Raw genomic sequence first — 18,125 nt, forward strand, 5'->3', positions numbered from 1 at the left:
GGATGGTCTCGATCTCCTGACCTCGTGATCCGCCCGTCTCGGCCTCCCAAAGTGCTGGGATTACAGGCTTGAGCCACCGCGCCCGGCCCCATTTCCTCTTTTTAATACTGCTCTCAGCTCTTTAAATGTTTGAACATAGCTACCATTTCTCAGCCTTTGCTTCTTCTGGTTATTATAATCTGTTTTGTAACCCTTAAGCCACCTTGGACATTTTTTTCAATATCCAGAGATCCATATATATGGTATAAAAGTTAATTTCAAAATTTTTTAAATGACTGATTTTATGCAACATTAAATATCTCTATCAATGATAAGTTTTACATAATACTCACTCTACCAAAACCGATGTCTGAAACAGCTTACCGACCATAACTGGAGTTCCTTCGCTCTGGAAATGCTTCGCCAGTTCCCGTCCTTGAGAGGCCATTTCTGAACCTTGGCTAGAAAGAAACCGTTTTCTATCAGATGAATGACTTCCAACACTAAGGCCAAATAATGAGCGAGGAGACAATGTTTCCTACATTCTTGTTTTTTCGGGTTGTTATTGATAAAATTTATAAATGTAAAAAAATTAAGTGGTACGGAACTGACAGAACAATTAAACTGTGCGATTTAAAGCAACATAAACTCAAAGTACTTCAGGCCGCTCAGCGTGGTAGTTAAGAAGCTAACAGACCTTGATTTTCTGCTGCTTGGGCTGCGTAAAGGCGGCCTGGGTTTATTCACATGAAGTTAAAACGTCACCTTGGTGCTCAGGGAGTTCTTATGGATGGACTGATCAGAAGAATGAGTGTTAAGTGCTGGGTTCTTGCCCTCTTGTTGGTGCACTTCTCAGTCTGTATTTCCTCATCTTTACACTGGGACCCAAAATACCAACCTGTCTACACACCAGGAGAGTCTCGGACTAAAACACGTGTCTGAAATCAACGCGAAAGCTGCAAAATGTTTTCAAGTGCAACATACTATTTTTAGGGACTCTCAGAATTCTTACTTTTGAGAAGAGAAAGAAAGATGGGCTAATGAAAGGAGGTATTTTTTGGGGGGAGGTGTCCGGTGGTGCTAAACCTTAGCTCTTGCTTAATGAGGAATGTATAATGTTTTAACGTACCAAAACTGTAACTTTTAAAAAAAGTTCTTCACTACTTAAGCCTGTCATTGTTTTTTATTATTACTTTTTTTTGAGATGGAGTCTTGCTCTGTTGCCCAGACTAGAGTGTAGTGGCGCAATCTCAGCTCACTGCAACCTCCGCCTCTCAGGTTCAAGGGATTCTCCTTCCTCAAAGCCTCCTGAGTAGCTGGGATGACAGATGTGTGCCACCATGCCCAGCTCATTTTTGTATTTTTAGTAGAGACAGGGTTTCACCATGTTGGCCAGGCTGGTGTCAAACTGCTGACCTCAGGTGATCCACCCACCTCGGCCTCCCAAAGTGCTAGGATTACAGGCATGAGCCACTGCGCCCAGCTAGAAAATGTATTTTAAAACATAAGCTCATACAATCAGGAGTAAGCTAGTTATGGTCATAGAAAATTATTTATATTTTCTCATTTTAATATTAGAATTATGGTTAAGATACACTGGAAAAGACAAAATGAATACATTATTTGGACTCATGACTGGATTATTAATATTTTAGGAAGAAAAAGAGCAGGAGGTAAACAAAAAGCTCAGTCATACTCAGCCTCCTGAGTAACTGGGATTACAGGCATGTGCCACCACACCCAGCTAATTTTTTTGTATTTTTAGTAAAGACGGGATTTCGCCCTGCTGGCCAGGCTGGTCTCAAACTCCTGACCTCAGGGGATCCACCCACCTCGGCCTCCCAAAGTGCTAGGATTACAGGCGTGAGCCACTGCGCCCAGCTAGAAAATGTATTTTAAAACATAAGCTCATACAATCAGGAGTAAGCTAGTTATGGTCATAGAAAATTATTTATATTTTCTCATTTTAATATTAGAATTATGGTTAAGATACACTGGAAAAGACAAAATGAATACATTATTTGGACTCATGACTGGATTATTAATATTTTAGGAAGAAAAAGAGCAGGAGGTAAACAAAAAGCTCAGTCATAGATCAACATCTGAGTTTTTCCTTTTAAAACTTTTTACAAGATTGGAGCATAAAGAAACTGTTAATACAATTTTTATAACTACTCAACGTTAATATATTTTTAAGGTTTCCTCTTCTAGGCTAAAATTAGGCCTAAATAATACAAGTATACATTACTCACAAAGTCACTTTGAAATAATTTATCTAATTTCTTAAAGTGTCCTTACCTGACAAACAGTATTTTTGAAGTTATACCAATCAATTGGTTTAGTACCAGCTGTACCTCAATAGATCCAATCCATTGCCGTGATCCGACAAATGTTGCTGGTTTGTCACCGGCATCGACTAGAGCCTTTATGTATTTAAAAATATAAAAAAATCCATACACAAGACAGGCATTAAGAATACTTTTTTCTTCAAAACAGAAATAAGTCTGCACCATGAGGTAACAAATATTATCAATGGTATATTATATTAAGGGCTAATGAAATGTAGAGTTGATTATAATTTAAAATGATATGTTCTGTACCTGCTGAATTTCTCTGTGTGTTGGAATGGACCTCTCTGTGTATCCCTGATGTTTGAACCAAGAGCAGATAGTCTGCAGAGATCGATAAGCACAGCCCCAGCCATTGTCATCAATCCGATCCTGCATATAATGATGATAACCATATACGCCCTGGACCACACAAATCTATACACAGAGAAGAAACACAGTGAAATATTAACTTAGGATAGAAGTACATATTCTATATATGCTCCTGAATTATGTTTAATGTCACTGTAGTTCCTTATAAAAATGCCTTCACAGATCTATGGTTTAACATTATACCTTCTTGGCTTTTTATCTGAGGTTCAAAGTCCTTACCACGGGGCCCAGCAGGACCTACCTTCGGGCCTCCTCTTCAATTTCATCTCCTAAACTTTTCCCTATTGCTCCCTCTACTTTCAGTTCCCATATACCAGGGGCAACATGACCTCGGAGCCTCATGGTTCTCCTGGCCTGGAGCTCTCTTTTCCCAATTTAATTGTCCAGCTTGCACTCTTACTTCACTCAGGTCTCCATTTAGATGTCAGAGGTCTTCCCTGACCATGCAGTCTACAGACGGGCCACTCATTCTCTCACTGCCCCACCCCCTGCCTCACCTGTCATCTCTGTCCTCTTTATGTTTTTATTTGTCAAAGTATATCACTACCTGACACATTACATATCATTTAAAAAATATCTGCCTACCTACACTAGAATGTGAGCTCAGTGAGTACATACACCGTGTCTTATCCATTTTGGGGCCCAAGCTTCTACAACATGCCTGGCACGCAGTTGGCATAAATGTTGTTGAATAAATGCTGAATGAAGGAAGGAAGGAATAAAGGAATGAACGAACAAGTGAAGGGTCCATATCATGGGACACAGGAAGAATGTTTGTGCAAATTTACAAACCTGCTATGATTGCAGCCCAGGTATGTGATTTGATGACCCTAAATTAAGGCTCAAAAAATAAAAATAAATAAATTACTAATATCACATAAATTCTTACTTATAATGCTAAGAATGTATACGTCTTTTTTTAAAGAACTGGGTTTTTGTTTTTATTTTTTTGAGATTGGGTCTCACTATGTTGCTCAGGTTGGTCTTAAACTTCCGGGCTCAAGTGATCCTCCTGCCTCAGCCTCCTGAGCAGCTGGGATTACAGTTACATACCACCATGCCTGGCTCCAAACTGATATTATTTTTTAAAAATTAGGTGAGAAGAGAGAGGGGCAAAGACGGAACCAACCCTCACCCAACAATTAGAGAATATATATTCTGCCCAAGCACAGATAGAAAAATTTGTAACTTGACCATTGTGGCAGGCTGAAAGGTGGCTCCCAAAAGGAATATATGTCCTAATCCCTGGAACTTGTGAATGCATCCTCTGTGCTAAAAAGTAAAAGAAAAAAGAAAAGCAAAGGTATTATAGACATGACTAAGTTAAGGATCTTAAGATGGGCAGGTTATCCTGGATTCCAGTGGGCCCCAAATGCAATCACATATATTCTTAAAAGAGTGGGCATAGGAGGAGAAGGTAATGTGACCAAGGAGACAGAGATCAGAACGATGGGGCCACAAACCAAAGGATGCTAGCAGCCACCAGATTAAGGAATGGATTCTCCCCCAGAGCCTATGGAGGGAAGGTGGCCCTGCTGACACTGTGATGTCAGCCCAATGACACTACTTTCAGACCTCCAGAACTGAGACAATACATTTCTGTAGTTTTAAGCAATCAAGTATGTGATTATTTTTTAGGGAACAAATACAAGTTTCAATAAATGCCACGATACGATGGCCAAGTCTTCTTTCTCTTGGGAATCTGAATTGAGAGGTGCAGAGTTAGCCAGGCAGCTGGCAGCAGGAAATGCAGTTGGAATGAGGCATATACTGAGCAGCTGAGGAAGAACAGGAAAAAGTGACACACAAGCTGAAACAGTAAGGACATAGAGGGTATGAGGCTGAGCAGACAGAGTAAAAGTTAAGAACAGGCCAGTTAGGATCACAAGCATACACAGAAAGCAACAGCAATGCCACCAAGGTATCCACGGAGTCCTTGAGAGAGACTGAGGGGGGACAGCTGCCAGTCACAGGGCTGCTGTTTCTGAGAGACCCGGCTGTACTGGTATTCCTAATCTTGGATGCCTATAAGGTCCTTTCACATTGGCCTCCATGCATCCTTAAAGTAACCCTTCTAACACCCTCTGCCAGTTCACTCTTATTTGAGCTACCTTTAGTGAGGTATATGTTACACAGAATACCTCACTATGGCAACCGGGTATATGTTACACAGAAAATAAGTGTAGACTTATCCTACAGTGGCTGGGCACAGTGGCTCACACCTGTAATTCCAGCACTTTGGAAGGCCTACATGGCGAATCACTTGAGGTCAGGAGTTCAAGACCAGCCTGGCCAACATGGTGAAATCCTGTCTCTACTAAAAATACAAAAATTAGCCAGGTGTGGTAGCAGGTGCCTGTAACCCCAGCTACTCAGGAGGCTGAGGCAGGAGAATTGCTTGAACCCGAGAAGTGGAGGTTGCAGTGAGCTGAGATCACACCATTGCACTACAACCTGAGTGACAGAGTGAGACTCCGTCTCAAAACAAAACAAAACAAAAACAAAAACACGTATCCTACAGTATGGTTTGGGTAGACTATGCCCTTAATTAGCATGATTTCTCAGGTATCCAGAATGAAAAAATGGGACAAGCCTTTAAAGAAATAAGGAGAATTTTGGTAAGATAAATGTGGTATATACTACCTATTACTAACTTTTCTAGACCATTTTTAATTACTGCTATCTTAAGCAATGCCTGTTAACAGAGATGGGTGATAAATCATGTTTTAGGAATGAATATATCATGAATCAAGTCTTCTACCAGGTAACAACAAAAAACAACTAATAACATTACTGATCAAGTGACTCCCATAATTAGTTAAACTCACCATACCAGTCTCCATGTTAGGTGGATTAAGATAAGTATGTGGATTTCTAATGTAACCATCTTTGTATGGTTCATCTGGAAAGTGATAAGCATTAGACCTTTTGAAATAGGGTCTGTCATGAGGCAGATTGAAGCGATCATGTAACTCCTAAAATAAGTCAGAATCAATGGAAAAAGAAAAAATGTTGGTGATTTAGATTCCTAGTCAATAAATAAACTAAAGATGTTATAAAACACAGAAAATTATATATGGGTTATAAAAGTTTCCAAACACTTATGGTTTAATTCACTAACATCAAAGATAGTGAAAACTGAACTAAAACCAAGATTTATTTTCGTTTACGTCTGTATCTGGGTAGAAACTGGAAGGGAACAGAGAAAAATGAATATAAATTGTTAGAGTAAGAGAACTGAGATAATTTTTAAATAATTATTATAACATAGTCTGTTAAAATACATCCAGGCTAAAGACTGGCTTTGAAATGGCCTTGTAAATGAGTAAATTATAATTAACAATAATTATATCAAAGTATTTTGAAAAATCATGTCTAGAGTGCTTTACAAATATTTTATATTTTAAGTGGTAGTGATTAAGCTACAGAGTAGAAGTTAGTGGTCTAAAACCAACCAATATGGCAGGAAAATAAATACACATACATGTTTAAAATGTGATATTTTCCCAACTGTATAAAAACATGTAATAGCTATTTTAAAATTTTGACATGTTCTTTATCATATCTTGTGCTCTAGTGGTTTGAAAAGATCAGCTCCTGTAGCTGCTGCTTCTATAAACCAAGTCACCGCCACATACAGAGGGTCAGGGTATCACGTCTCTCCCTAAGGACAGAAATTAGGAAGATGCTCCGTGGTCTAATTTGATGAGTTCTAAGCAAGTCCACATACCAAAAAGATGTATTCCACAACCAGCCATTTTGCCAGTAAACCTCATTACTCTGAATGCTGGTAATGTTTGCTCCCAAATTCCTCTAATAAAGCCCAAATAACCTTACTGGTGGAGTATTACCATAAACCCTATTCAGAATTAGCATAAGTTATCATTTTCCTTCCCTAACTGTCATCTTGTTTCTTTCACAAACCTGGAAGTTACAGAAATTTGTTTACACCAGCTACTTTAGGCAGGTAAGCACCTTTTCATTTCTATGTTTCATTAGGGAAAAATATTAAAATTTCACAGAATATATGAACCACACCGAGCATTTAAAATTAAAATGTTACATACAGGTTCAACATAAGATTTTTTCACTAATACTACTTAAAGTTTCAAGAGAACAGAAATTAAATAATGTGTAAAATGAACAGTCTAACTTCTACACTTTTAAGTTAAATCACAAAATCCCTTCCCTATTTAGTGGAAATATATAATTAAATACAAAATGAATGATAGTCATTATTGTTTTTTCTAAGAATAAATGAACTGGTTTTACCTTCCTATAGGCCTGCAGCTGGCCATCTGGTATTCCTGAAGGATAGGAAATTGTTACAAGATTTTTTTTCCCTGGTAATAAAAAGTGCAGTGGTTCAGGGACCACAATAGACGTTCCTTTCATATATTTCAAAATACATTTTTCCATGTCAGTCAGTTGATTATGAATTGCATCAACTAGGAGTTTACGAACTCTGGGGGGGGAAACATATAAGTGTATTAACAAAAGTTATAGTGGCTACAATAAAGAGAAGTACAGAGCTAATATATTCTTAATATAGTAAAAAACTTGATTGGACCAGGTTTGCTAAAGGAAGTCTGAATTATGCATTATAAAAGAAACTGTATATTTGCTCTTGTGGATAAAGGGAAATCCTCCAGGTTTTAGCATGCTACCCACCCTACTTCCTCCAAATAACCATTTAACTAATAGATGGCTCTTAGGTTAATAATAAACAAGGAGAAAATCACACCTTACGTATGCCTATAGGATACAGAAACATGGGTTTGGGGAAGGGCCCTGATTTAAATGTGGCAGTGGTACTACAAAAATACTTACTTTCCCCATGTTTCTTCTGGAGCCACAGATATAACTGCATCGACAGGTAAAGTCATATTAACATAATGGTGTCCTCCGCTTTCCCTTTCAATGATGGGCGTTACAGCTGCCAGGGAGGTTGACATTTCCAGCATAAGATCTATATTTACTATTTGATGCTATACAGATAAACAGGAATAGTCAACTTGTAGTATATTAAAGACTAAATATAAAAAGTAAAAAGACTTTTCAAAAATGTATTTTTTATTAAGAAAAAAAATTTAAGACTAGTCAAGTACAGTAGTGAAAAGGGGGGAAAGAGTAGAGAACAAGGAGTTCAATCTGTAACTGGCTGTGAATGGTCAATTGAGATAACTCACTACCCCCAGACCAGCCGGTAAAAGGACTTTTAAAGGATAGTATATAAAGCGGTACTACAGTAAAAAGATTAAAAGCACAAATATTATTTTAAAAAGAAATTACTTTTTGCTTCAAAATAATGTGGGGAGAGGGATTAAGAAGTAAAGATGAAATCAGACTGGCCATGTGTTGATAAACATTAAAACCATGCATAGGTTCACTGGGGTTCATTACATGATTCTCTCCACTTTTATATTGACTTAAAATTTTTTAAAAATCAAATGAACATAAAATAACCACACACCAAAGGAACTTTCAAACATGTAACTATATACCCCTGGTCTAATACATAAATAACTATAAACAAATACTGAATTCTACTTTGTAGGTTTGATTTTTACAGGGGTATGGAACAATTCTGAAATTTACACTAAACAAATTTTGCAAAATATTGAGGATCCTGGGAGACAGACTTCTCACTGGGAAAAGGTCAAGCACTCTAGGGTTGAAGTGGAACTGGAGGTATCAATGTGATTTACATAGATAAAAATGAATGTGTTATATGTGTGTGTGTGTGTGTGTGTGTGTGTGTGGACAGTATAAATGTCTAAAAGTTTGTGCCCATGGAAAAATGACTGATTCCCCAGCTAGAACAGGGAAAACACATGTTGCACCTGGAAAAAAGTAGGAAGTGCCCAAAATTACAATGTTAGAAAGGCACCGGAGCCAGCTTGAAGAAGCTTCTATTGGCCAAATCTTGGAAAATGTGAGCATCAAAATAACTAATGATAGTACCAGATTATAAACTACTGCATAAAATAAGAATCCATGGCAGATAATACAGAAGGAAATGATAGATTTAGAAAAATCACCACTTTGTAATCACCAGGTTAATACTGGATTCTGGCAAAAATTATCAATGGATGCTAAAAGTGGTGGGTAAAAATCTGATGAGGACTAAAGTAAGATACATATGTAGTATCAAAGTTTCTTCCCACAAGATACTAATTATAAGGCAAAAAACAGTACCTTTACCACGGAGAAAACTGGTGGATGCCATCTTAGGTAAGTGAAGTTAACCTCACCAATAATAGGAACAGACTGATAACCGTTTCTCTTTCATATGATGTGCTGAGGTCACAACCTCGCTTCTGTGGTATCCCTGCCAATAATACATGACCTAACTCTAATAGCAAGGAAGCATAAAACAAATCCAAAAGGAGGAACAGTCTTAAAAAGAACTCACCTGTACCCCTCAAAATGTCAAGCTCCAATTACTGGTAATTTTCAAATCATTGTATCCAGCCCATAATTATTTTGTGCATTCCACATCTGTAAATCTAACAGCTCATCTGTACATCTTACTGAGGTCTTAAACATGGCCCAAACCAACCTCATGTCCTCCTCACCTTCCATCTTTACCCACGCAAGAAACTGATCTTGCCAGTTAGTTTCCAAGCAGAATCCACTGTATCCCTAAATATCTCTCGTATCCAATCCCTTTTCTGTATTTCCATAGCTAGTGGTTTCGTTAGGCCTCTTCTAAAGAGGCCTGTGCCCACCTCTCCAGCCTTACGTCCACCCATTCTCCCTCTACTAGCCTGGAAACACTGTAGTCATATTAACTTTGTACAACTTCGTGCCTTGAAGAAGCATCTCCATTTTTTATCTTCAACATCTGTTAAAGTTTGTGGCACATGGCAGGTACTCAGTAATATTGGTTCAAAAATCAACAGAACCAGCCAGGCGCGGTGGCTCATGCCTGTAATCCCAGCACTTTGGGAGCCCGAGGCAGGTGGATCACCTGAGGTCAGGAGTTTGAGACCAGCCTGGCCAACATGGTGAAATCCTGTCTCTACTAAAAATACAAAAATTAGCCGGGCGTGGTGGCGGGCGCCTGTGGTCCCAGATACTCAGAAGGCTGAGGCAGGAGAATCGCTTGAACCAGGGAGGCGGAGGTTGCAGTGAGCCGAGATTGTGCCATGGGACTCCCGCCTGGGCAACAAGAGTGAAACTCCATCTCAAAACACACACACACACACACACACACACACACACACACAAAAGCAACAGAACCAAGAATAGTGTGAAGAAAAATAAATCATTTACTATTTATTTTATGTGGCACAGTGTGTCGCTCTGTCATGATTCAGAATGCCTCGATTTAATTTAAATAATTTATAAATGTATTCAGGCTGTTTTATTTTCATGGGAGCAGAGAAAGCATTACAATAACAACCCTTTTGAGATTATGTATTATAATGAGACAAAAGTTGAGATATGTAAGACAAATATAACTTTTGGCAAGTCATTTAATCTTTTTGGACATCAATATTCTGACCTATGATAAGAGGGTTAAATTATTTCTAAGGTTGCACTCAGTTCCAAATTCAAAGATTTAACAGTTTTATCAGTAGAGAAGACAGATGGTTTGCTTACCATGTCTGATAATTTTTTGTCCTTCTTTCTCATGAATTTTCGTTTTATATCTTCTTCCGGCTCAAATCTAAATTTTTAATACACAAAGACATTTATAATATGAAATGATGTTTTGAAAACATTTCTAGAACTCTTCAAACGTACTCACTGAATAAAGCGCAGTATGTTCTTACAAGCGGAAGCATCAGTCAGGTCTCCAGGAATGGTGTTTACGTCACTGCTAGGCCATATATACACTGAACTGTGGCAAATTCTGAACACAAGGGCGTTTGAAGAAAGCTTGGTTGACAGGTCACTCAACACATGTTTCAGTGCCTTCTTGAGAAAAATTTCTAAATTAAAAGAATGTAAATAGAAGTTAAGAAAAACAAAATTTTCAACATGAATGGTTCCAAACATACACAAAAGTAGAGCATAGTAAAACTCTCAATACCCATTCCCCATATTCAATAATTATTTTAAAATTTTTTTCCCTATCTTTTTAAAAAATTGAGACAAAATTCACAGACCATAAAATTCATTCTTTTAAAGCAATTTAGGGCTTTTAGTATATTCATAAGGTTTTACAATCATCACTAATTCTAGAACATTTTCATCACTCCAAAAAGAAACCCTGTACCTACCAGCAGTCATTTCTCATTCCCCCGACTTTTCTCAAATTGAAAATTTTCTGATTTACCTCCTATGTCTTTTTTTTTCTTTTCTTTTCTTTTTTTTTGACACGGAGTCTCGCTCTGTCACCCAGGCTGGAGTGCAGTGGCGCGAACTGGGCTCACTGCAAGCTCCACCTCCCAGGTTCATGCCTTTCTCCTGTCTCAGCCTCCCAAGTAGCTGGGTCTACAGGTGCCTACCACCACGCCTGGCTAATTTTTGTATTTTTAGTAGAGACGGGGTTTCATCGTGTTAGCCAGGATGGTCTCGATCCCCTGACCTCGTGATCCGCCTGCCCCGGCCTCCCAAAGTGCTGGGATTACAGGCGTGAGCCACCGCGCCCAGCCCTCCTACATCTTTTCTAATTTGCACATGGTACTCCATGGGCTGGTGGAGATGCTGGAACACAATATCTAAGTTTAAATCCCGTTCAATCCACTTACTAACTATATGATCTTAGTTTTTACCTCTCAGCTTCCTTTGCAAAATGAAAAGAATTTCAGCATACTACCCATGGCAATTATTAACCTACTTTCTTCTTTATGGATTTGCCTATTCTGGACATTTCACATAAGTGGAATCATACACTATGTGACTTTTTGTGTCTGGCTTCTTTCACTCGGCATAATATTTCATCTGTATTGTAGCATGAATCAGTATTTCATTCTTTTTTATGGCAGGATAATATTCCATTGTGTGGATACACCAATTTTGTTATTCATTCATAAATTGATGTACATTTGTTTCCACTATTTGACTGTCATGTATATGCTGCCATGAACATTTGTGCAGAAGTTCAGTTTCTGTGTGGATGTGTTTTCAGTTCTCTTGGGTGATCACCCAGAGTAGAATTTCTGAGTCACACGGCAACTCTCTGTTTAACACTTTCAGGAACGGCCAAGCTGTTTTCACAGCCATACCATTTTATATTCCCATCAGTAATGTATAAGATGCCAGTTACTATTAAAATAATGTACTACTTATAGCAATAAAACTATTGAGTGAAATTTAAATGTCTTAGTTCTTCTTCTCCTTGGACTATATCCCACTACGCCTATATAATCGAAGTTCTGTGTTCTCAAGTCACAGTTGGTTTTTCTTCCTCTGTATGGTTATGTCACCAACATGATATTTGTTTTAGTTTGTTTTTGTTTTCAAGGATTTCGTTTCAATGGACTTTTAAAAAAATGTTTGAATATTCAAAAAATTCGAGTATTTTAATATTTTTGAATACTCGACATATTCAATTTGGAAACATTTTTATGTTTCCAAAGTCAAAACAATATAAGAAGATATAGTCAAAGGGGACAATCTTTAAATACTCGCCTTAGCCTTACATTACTAAATCCTAAGCCTATTTAACCTCGTAGTTAAATATTTATTCAACGACCTGATTCTGCTCAAAAAGTATTTTAAAAATAAATAAATAAATAATGTCTACACTGGTATCTTGATAAATAAATACTTTGGGGCTATTGTACAGAAGAGATTATTCATAACAAATCAGATATTAAAATATCTTGATATGTTTCAGAAAGCAGAATTTAAAGATTTTCAGTTGCACTACAAAACACAAACATAATTTTAAATTAGCTTCTGTTTATCCCTAAAGGACTATTTGGTAAAGTTACCTAAAAAAAATTGTGAAGCCTTTAAAGTTAAGCATGTCCATTCTCTGTATTTTCTCATAAATGAGAGTCCCTTTGTTGAGGGTTGACAGAGTTCGATTAAGGAGGAGGAATACAATAAGTCAGAAGACAAGTTCAAATATATTAATTACTAGGTAAAAAGTATCTGTAGGCCTTGTTTACATTTGATTATGGGATTATTGACTGATTAATGGATTAATTCTACTTTGGAATAAGATTATGGTAAAGTATGTTTTCAGTTTATATCAAGTTGTGAAACGTAAGGTTTTATCCATAAAGTAACATTTTAGGAAAAAACTAACAACATAGGCCCGAAAATGAGTGATTTAGTCCTTATAAAATGGTTCTCATATTAACGGCACATTCGAATTACCTAGAAAGCTTACTGATGCCTGGGTCTCTGTCCCAGAAATGTAGTTTAATGTAGTCTGGTGGTAGGGATGCAAATGTGGACCAAAACTGAGAACAATATATTGGTTGAAGGGATGGGTGGAAAAGAATATTCTGCACCCTCTCCCTCCCTTCCACGGGGCTAGGAAAGGATGACCAGCTGCAGTCTCCTTCAAGGATTGCTGGTATCTGATCAGTTTAGGTGTCTGTCCCCTCCAAATTTCATGTTGAAATGGGATCCCCAGTGTTGGAAGTGGGGCCTGGTGGGAGGCGTTTGAATCATGGTCCCTCATGAATGGCTTGGTGCCATCCTCACAGTAATAAGAGTGAGTTCTCACTCTTACCAGTTCACAAAAGAGCTGGTTCTTTAAAACAGCCTGGCACCTCCTCCCCTCTCTTTCGCTCCTTCTTTTGCCATGTGATACACTGCCCCCTCATGTGCCTTCTACCATGACTGAAAGTTTCCTGAGCCTCACCAGAAGCAGATACTGGCACTATGCTTTTTGTACAGTCTGCAGAACTGTGAGCCAAATAAACCTCTTCTTTATAAATTACCCAGTCGCAGGTATTCCTTTAGAGCGATGCAAAACAGACTAATACAGTACTTTTCATTCCTTATCTTTCTGAACTGCTCTGTGGCTTCTGGTACCACCAATTGTACTTTTCATGAGTGATTTCATTTATTATGACGGTGTTAACTATCATCCTTCAGAGACATGACATTCTCTAGCTCCAACTCCGACCACACTCTTCTAAATTTCTGACTCAGCCAAATGCCTGTTGGGAATCTGTACTCGACCTCCCACTGACATCAAATGAAACAAAATCTCAAACACAGCTCATCCCATTCCTCCTGATGTTCTTTATCTCAGTTTGTGACTGTTGTTCAAGTCAGCAACAGGAAGACATCCTAGAATTTGCTTCATATAAACTCTGTTGATTTTTCTCCCATAAAGTTCTTGTACTCATCCCCATATAATGTAGCATTTAAGAGAGTAGGTTCTGGAGACTCAGGATTATATATACAATTGCAAGTCTGTAATGTACAATTCTTGATGCACATTTACAATATGCTCATTGTGGATATTTACATTTATTGTGACAGTTAATGAAGAGGGGAGTAAAGTTTCTTAAGAAAGGGAACATCTTTTCTTAATCTGCACAGAGGTGCGCCAGGGGCTGGTGGGTGTGCTGGAACACAGTGTCTAAGTGTAAGTCCCATTTAATGTACTTACCAACAATATAATTTTAGTTCATCCTATCTCTCACTCAGTTTCATTTGCAAAATGGAGATAATATCAGTAAATTTCACTATCAATTTTCTAATAAAAAAGAATTTTTCAGAAGACCTACCATTAGGAGTAGCTAGCTGAAAAGCTAAATCAAGGCCTCCTCTTATTCTGAAGAGTATATCCATACTTTCTGAAATCACCTAGAACAAACAGAGATAAAGACAAACTCCCTTGTAAAACAAAACAAACTCACTTTCATATAAATTAGAATCTAATTGAGTTTAGTGTTAAGACATTAATTAATCTTGATTCCTCAAATTATTTCATGAGTTAATTCATGGAAAAAACAAAAACAAAAGCAACTCCAAAATTTTAAATCAGGGGTTCTCAACCTTTGTTCTATACTGAAATCACCTGGGGAGCTTGAAATACTGATACCTGGGCTGTACTCCCAGAGATTCTGATTAATTGGTCTAAGGGGTAGGCCGAGGCACAGGGATTTTTTTTTTTTTTTTTTTTTTTTTGAGACAGGGTCTCACTCTGTCACCCAGGCTGGAGTGCAGTGGCACAATCTCAGCTCACTGCAACCTCCGCCACCTGGGTTTAAGAGATTCTCCTGCCTCAGCCTCCCGTATAGCTGAGATTACAGACATGTACCACCACGCCTGGCTAATTTTGTATTTTTAGTAAAGACGGGATTTCAGAATATTGGCCAGGTTGGTCTTGAACTCCTGGTCTCAAGTGATCTGCCGTCTCGGCCTCCCAAAGTGCTGGGATTGCAGGCGTGAGCCACCGCACCCAGCTGGCACAGGGATATTTGAAAGTACCCTAATGCCCCCATGCCAGTGATTCTAATGTGAACAGTTGAGAACTACTGCTTTAATACAATCTTTCTAAATTATAATCTTGACAGATTTAACAATGACAATAAAACATCAACGATAAAGAACTAGTTTAAGAATGTGACAAGGCACTGAACCTAATATAAGAATACCAGGGAGTCAAGACAATGAGAGGAAACTAATACTGAGGGTGGGATATCAACTGGTGGAATTCTTCAGAGAATATGGCAGGAAGAATCAAAGGTTTACACTCATAGGCTTGATCTAGTGATACGCATTTAGAATCTTAGACTTAGTCTAAGAAAAATCTGAAAACCACACAAAGATTCCGGTATACGGATATTAACTGCCACCAACAGGAGATTGGTTTTAAAAAAATGAATATCATATAGCCATAAAAAACCCATGTTTTTGCTGAAAATTAAAAGGCACAGGATGCTTACAACTTATAAAGGGAAAAGAGCACTTGTAAAATGGAACAGATCAGTTCTTAACTTGGATCCATATGCTGAGTTTCAGTTGGTTGATGATATATGACAAATGACATGTATCATTGTGTGTGTACATATATACACACAGATACACATGTTCATACATATACACACACACACGACAGAAAGAGACAGGAAGGGAGCAAAGAGAGGGGGAGATTTCTTTTGGGAAGAGGTTTCAAAATTTCATCAGATTCTCAAAACATCTCTCAAACAGACTGAAGAACCACAGTACACACTAAGACCCCTATTTTGAAATAAATGAGTAAGTACTAACATTTACTAAGCTCTTCAAATGTAAAAGGCAGGCAGGGTGCAGTGGCTCACGCCTATAATCCCAACACTTTGGGAGGCGGAGAGAGGAGGATCACTTTGAGCCCAGGAGTTACAGACCAGACTGGGCAACACAGGAAGACCCCCATCTCTTTAACAAAAAAAAAAAAAAAAAAAATTTAGCTGAGTGTGGTGGCCTGCACCTGTAGTTCCAGCTACTCGGGAGGTTGAGGTGGGAGGATTGCTTGGGCCTGGGAGGTTAATGCTGCAGTGAGCCATGATCACACCACTGCACTCCAGCCTGAGCAACAGAGCAAGATCTTGTCTCTAAAAATAAAACAAAACAAAAACATGTAAAAGGCACTATGCTAAACATACATACTCACTCCAATCCTCAGAACAGTATTAAATAGGTACCAATACAATTTTTCTCATTTTACAAATCCTTTGTCACATTTCTATAAGGGTCACTGTTTTTATTTATTCTAAAATTGTAATCCGCTGAAAGATCATATACTCTTTGTCCCAATTCTACTTCTGGGAATTTATTCTAAGGAAACAATCAAGGAAGTTCGGGACAAATTTAGCTCCAATGTTGTCCATTTATTCTACTGTTGTTCATCACAGAAAAATAAATGGAAACCACTTAAATAGCGATTAATAAGAAATCAGTTAAATAAAGAATACTACCATACAAACTAGTATGTACCCGTTTAAATAAAAAATATTTAAAGATAATGAAGATAAAAGTTAGACAGGAAAGAGCACATTTTAACTCTGCTACTGACTGTATAATTTTACACAATTTAACTCGTCATTTAAGCCTGTTTCTCTTCTGTAAAACTGAAAAACTACACAACTTCCCAGGGTTGTTATGAAGATTCCGTAAGACATCCTTCATAAAAGCACTAGTCTTCCTAGACTTCCGATTTAGCTGAGATACTCTCTGAAGAAATAATACTGCAGCTGAGATCTGAAGGGTGAGTGAAGGTCCAACAGCCCATTCCACGCAGGGACATCGACGAGCGAAGATCTGGTTAAAAGACCACGTAGGTGAATACCCCAGATGGTTACATCTCAAGGCCAAGGATGGTAAGAGTGGAGACAGTGACAACAGACAGACATTTAGAAGGAGAATCTACAGGACTTGATCATTGACTGCACGTCCGGGAGTTGAGAAGAGGGAGATGTCAAGGATGATTTCCAGGTTTTGGGCAGACACAACAGGATGTATGGTGGTGCCATGTATAGAGTTGGGGGTTCCTGGAGGAAGAGCAGGTGTGGGGTGTGGAGAGGTGGAAACGCACAGTTTGGAACTTGCTGAGTTTGAAATACATATGAGCTATCCAAGTGGAGGCACGGTTAGCAGATTTGCGGGTGTGGAGCTCAGAAGAAAGGTCTCACTTAGAGATAAAATTTTAGGAGACCGCATAGGGTGTAAAGCATCCCTGAAGAGCACCAACATTTAGGATAGGGATTGGAGAACCTTGGTGAGCAATGAGACAGGAGGGAAACCGGGGGAGGGAACACCGCGGGAACTAGGGGAATATAATATAGAAGAAAGTTGCGCCTGTCTTTCCCAGGTGAAGCCCTTCTTGCAAGGCTTCAAAAACGCCGAAAAGTCTCTCAAAATGCTTTCACACAGAGGAGCAGCAAGGGGTGCGTGTCCAAAGTGGCCGAGGCGGGGTGCACACTTGTGTGGGGCACTTTCCCTCCGGCCCAGCGCGGAGACAGGCGAACCGCAGGGCCGCCCAGCCCGCGGAGCTCGCCGCTGCCATCTTGGGCCCCGGCAGGACCAGCTCCTTTCAGGCGCTGTGGAGCCCTGCTCGTGGCGGCTGCCAAAGTCCGGGGAAAAACACACGGGTCGGTGACTAGCTCACCATGTCCGCGACGTGGACTCACCATGTCCGCGACGTGGCGGTGACAGGGACGACGACGCCTGCCCAAAAGCTCCGGGGGACGGCCCTGAAGTGGCGTCTCCGCACGGTCGAGGGGCGGGGCCCGGGCGGACCAACTACAACTCCCGACGTGCTCGGCGGCATTACGTCACGGAGCGTACCACACTACAGTCCCTCGCCGACGGCGAGGCGGGGCGGGGCGGGTAGCCGAAGGCTTATGTTTGATGAATTCTCTTAGCTAAGTCTTTTCTGTCCTGCGAACACTCACACGTCCTTCTGTGTGTTCTTCGATGCGGATTCGAATCTCCTCGTATTCCCCCTCAGCGCGCTTGGAATGGATTCTCCCGTACCCGGGGCAACACATCACACAATAAACGCCAGCTGTTGTGGAA

At 39.2% G+C, this 18,125-nt stretch overlaps 1 protein-coding gene across 1 annotated transcript in view; it reads right to left on the reverse strand.

Annotated features, from left to right (window-relative positions):
- Positions 1-17,870, reverse strand: part of UFSP2 (UFM1-specific peptidase 2) — a 23,973-nt gene extending 6,103 nt beyond the window's left edge. The window contains exons 1-10 of the mRNA XM_012000173.1: positions 17,738-17,870; positions 14,351-14,429; positions 10,456-10,639; positions 10,308-10,374; positions 7,530-7,687; positions 6,972-7,164; positions 5,528-5,674; positions 2,580-2,744; positions 2,278-2,402; positions 364-440 (exon numbers count right to left, since the gene is read on the reverse strand). Of these exons, the coding sequence (XP_011855563.1) occupies positions 364-440; positions 2,278-2,402; positions 2,580-2,744; positions 5,528-5,674; positions 6,972-7,164; positions 7,530-7,687; positions 10,308-10,374; positions 10,456-10,639; positions 14,351-14,429; positions 17,738-17,740 (1,198 nt within the window). The 5' untranslated portion in view covers positions 17,741-17,870. The remainder of the gene's footprint in view (positions 1-363; positions 441-2,277; positions 2,403-2,579; positions 2,745-5,527; positions 5,675-6,971; positions 7,165-7,529; positions 7,688-10,307; positions 10,375-10,455; positions 10,640-14,350; positions 14,430-17,737) is intronic.
- Between the last annotated feature and the right edge of the window lie 255 nt (positions 17,871-18,125).

This window comes from Mandrillus leucophaeus, unplaced genomic scaffold (genome assembly GCF_000951045.1).
Source record: "Mandrillus leucophaeus isolate KB7577 unplaced genomic scaffold, Mleu.le_1.0 Scaffold62, whole genome shotgun sequence".
Lineage (NCBI taxonomy): Eukaryota > Metazoa > Chordata > Mammalia > Primates > Cercopithecidae > Mandrillus > Mandrillus leucophaeus.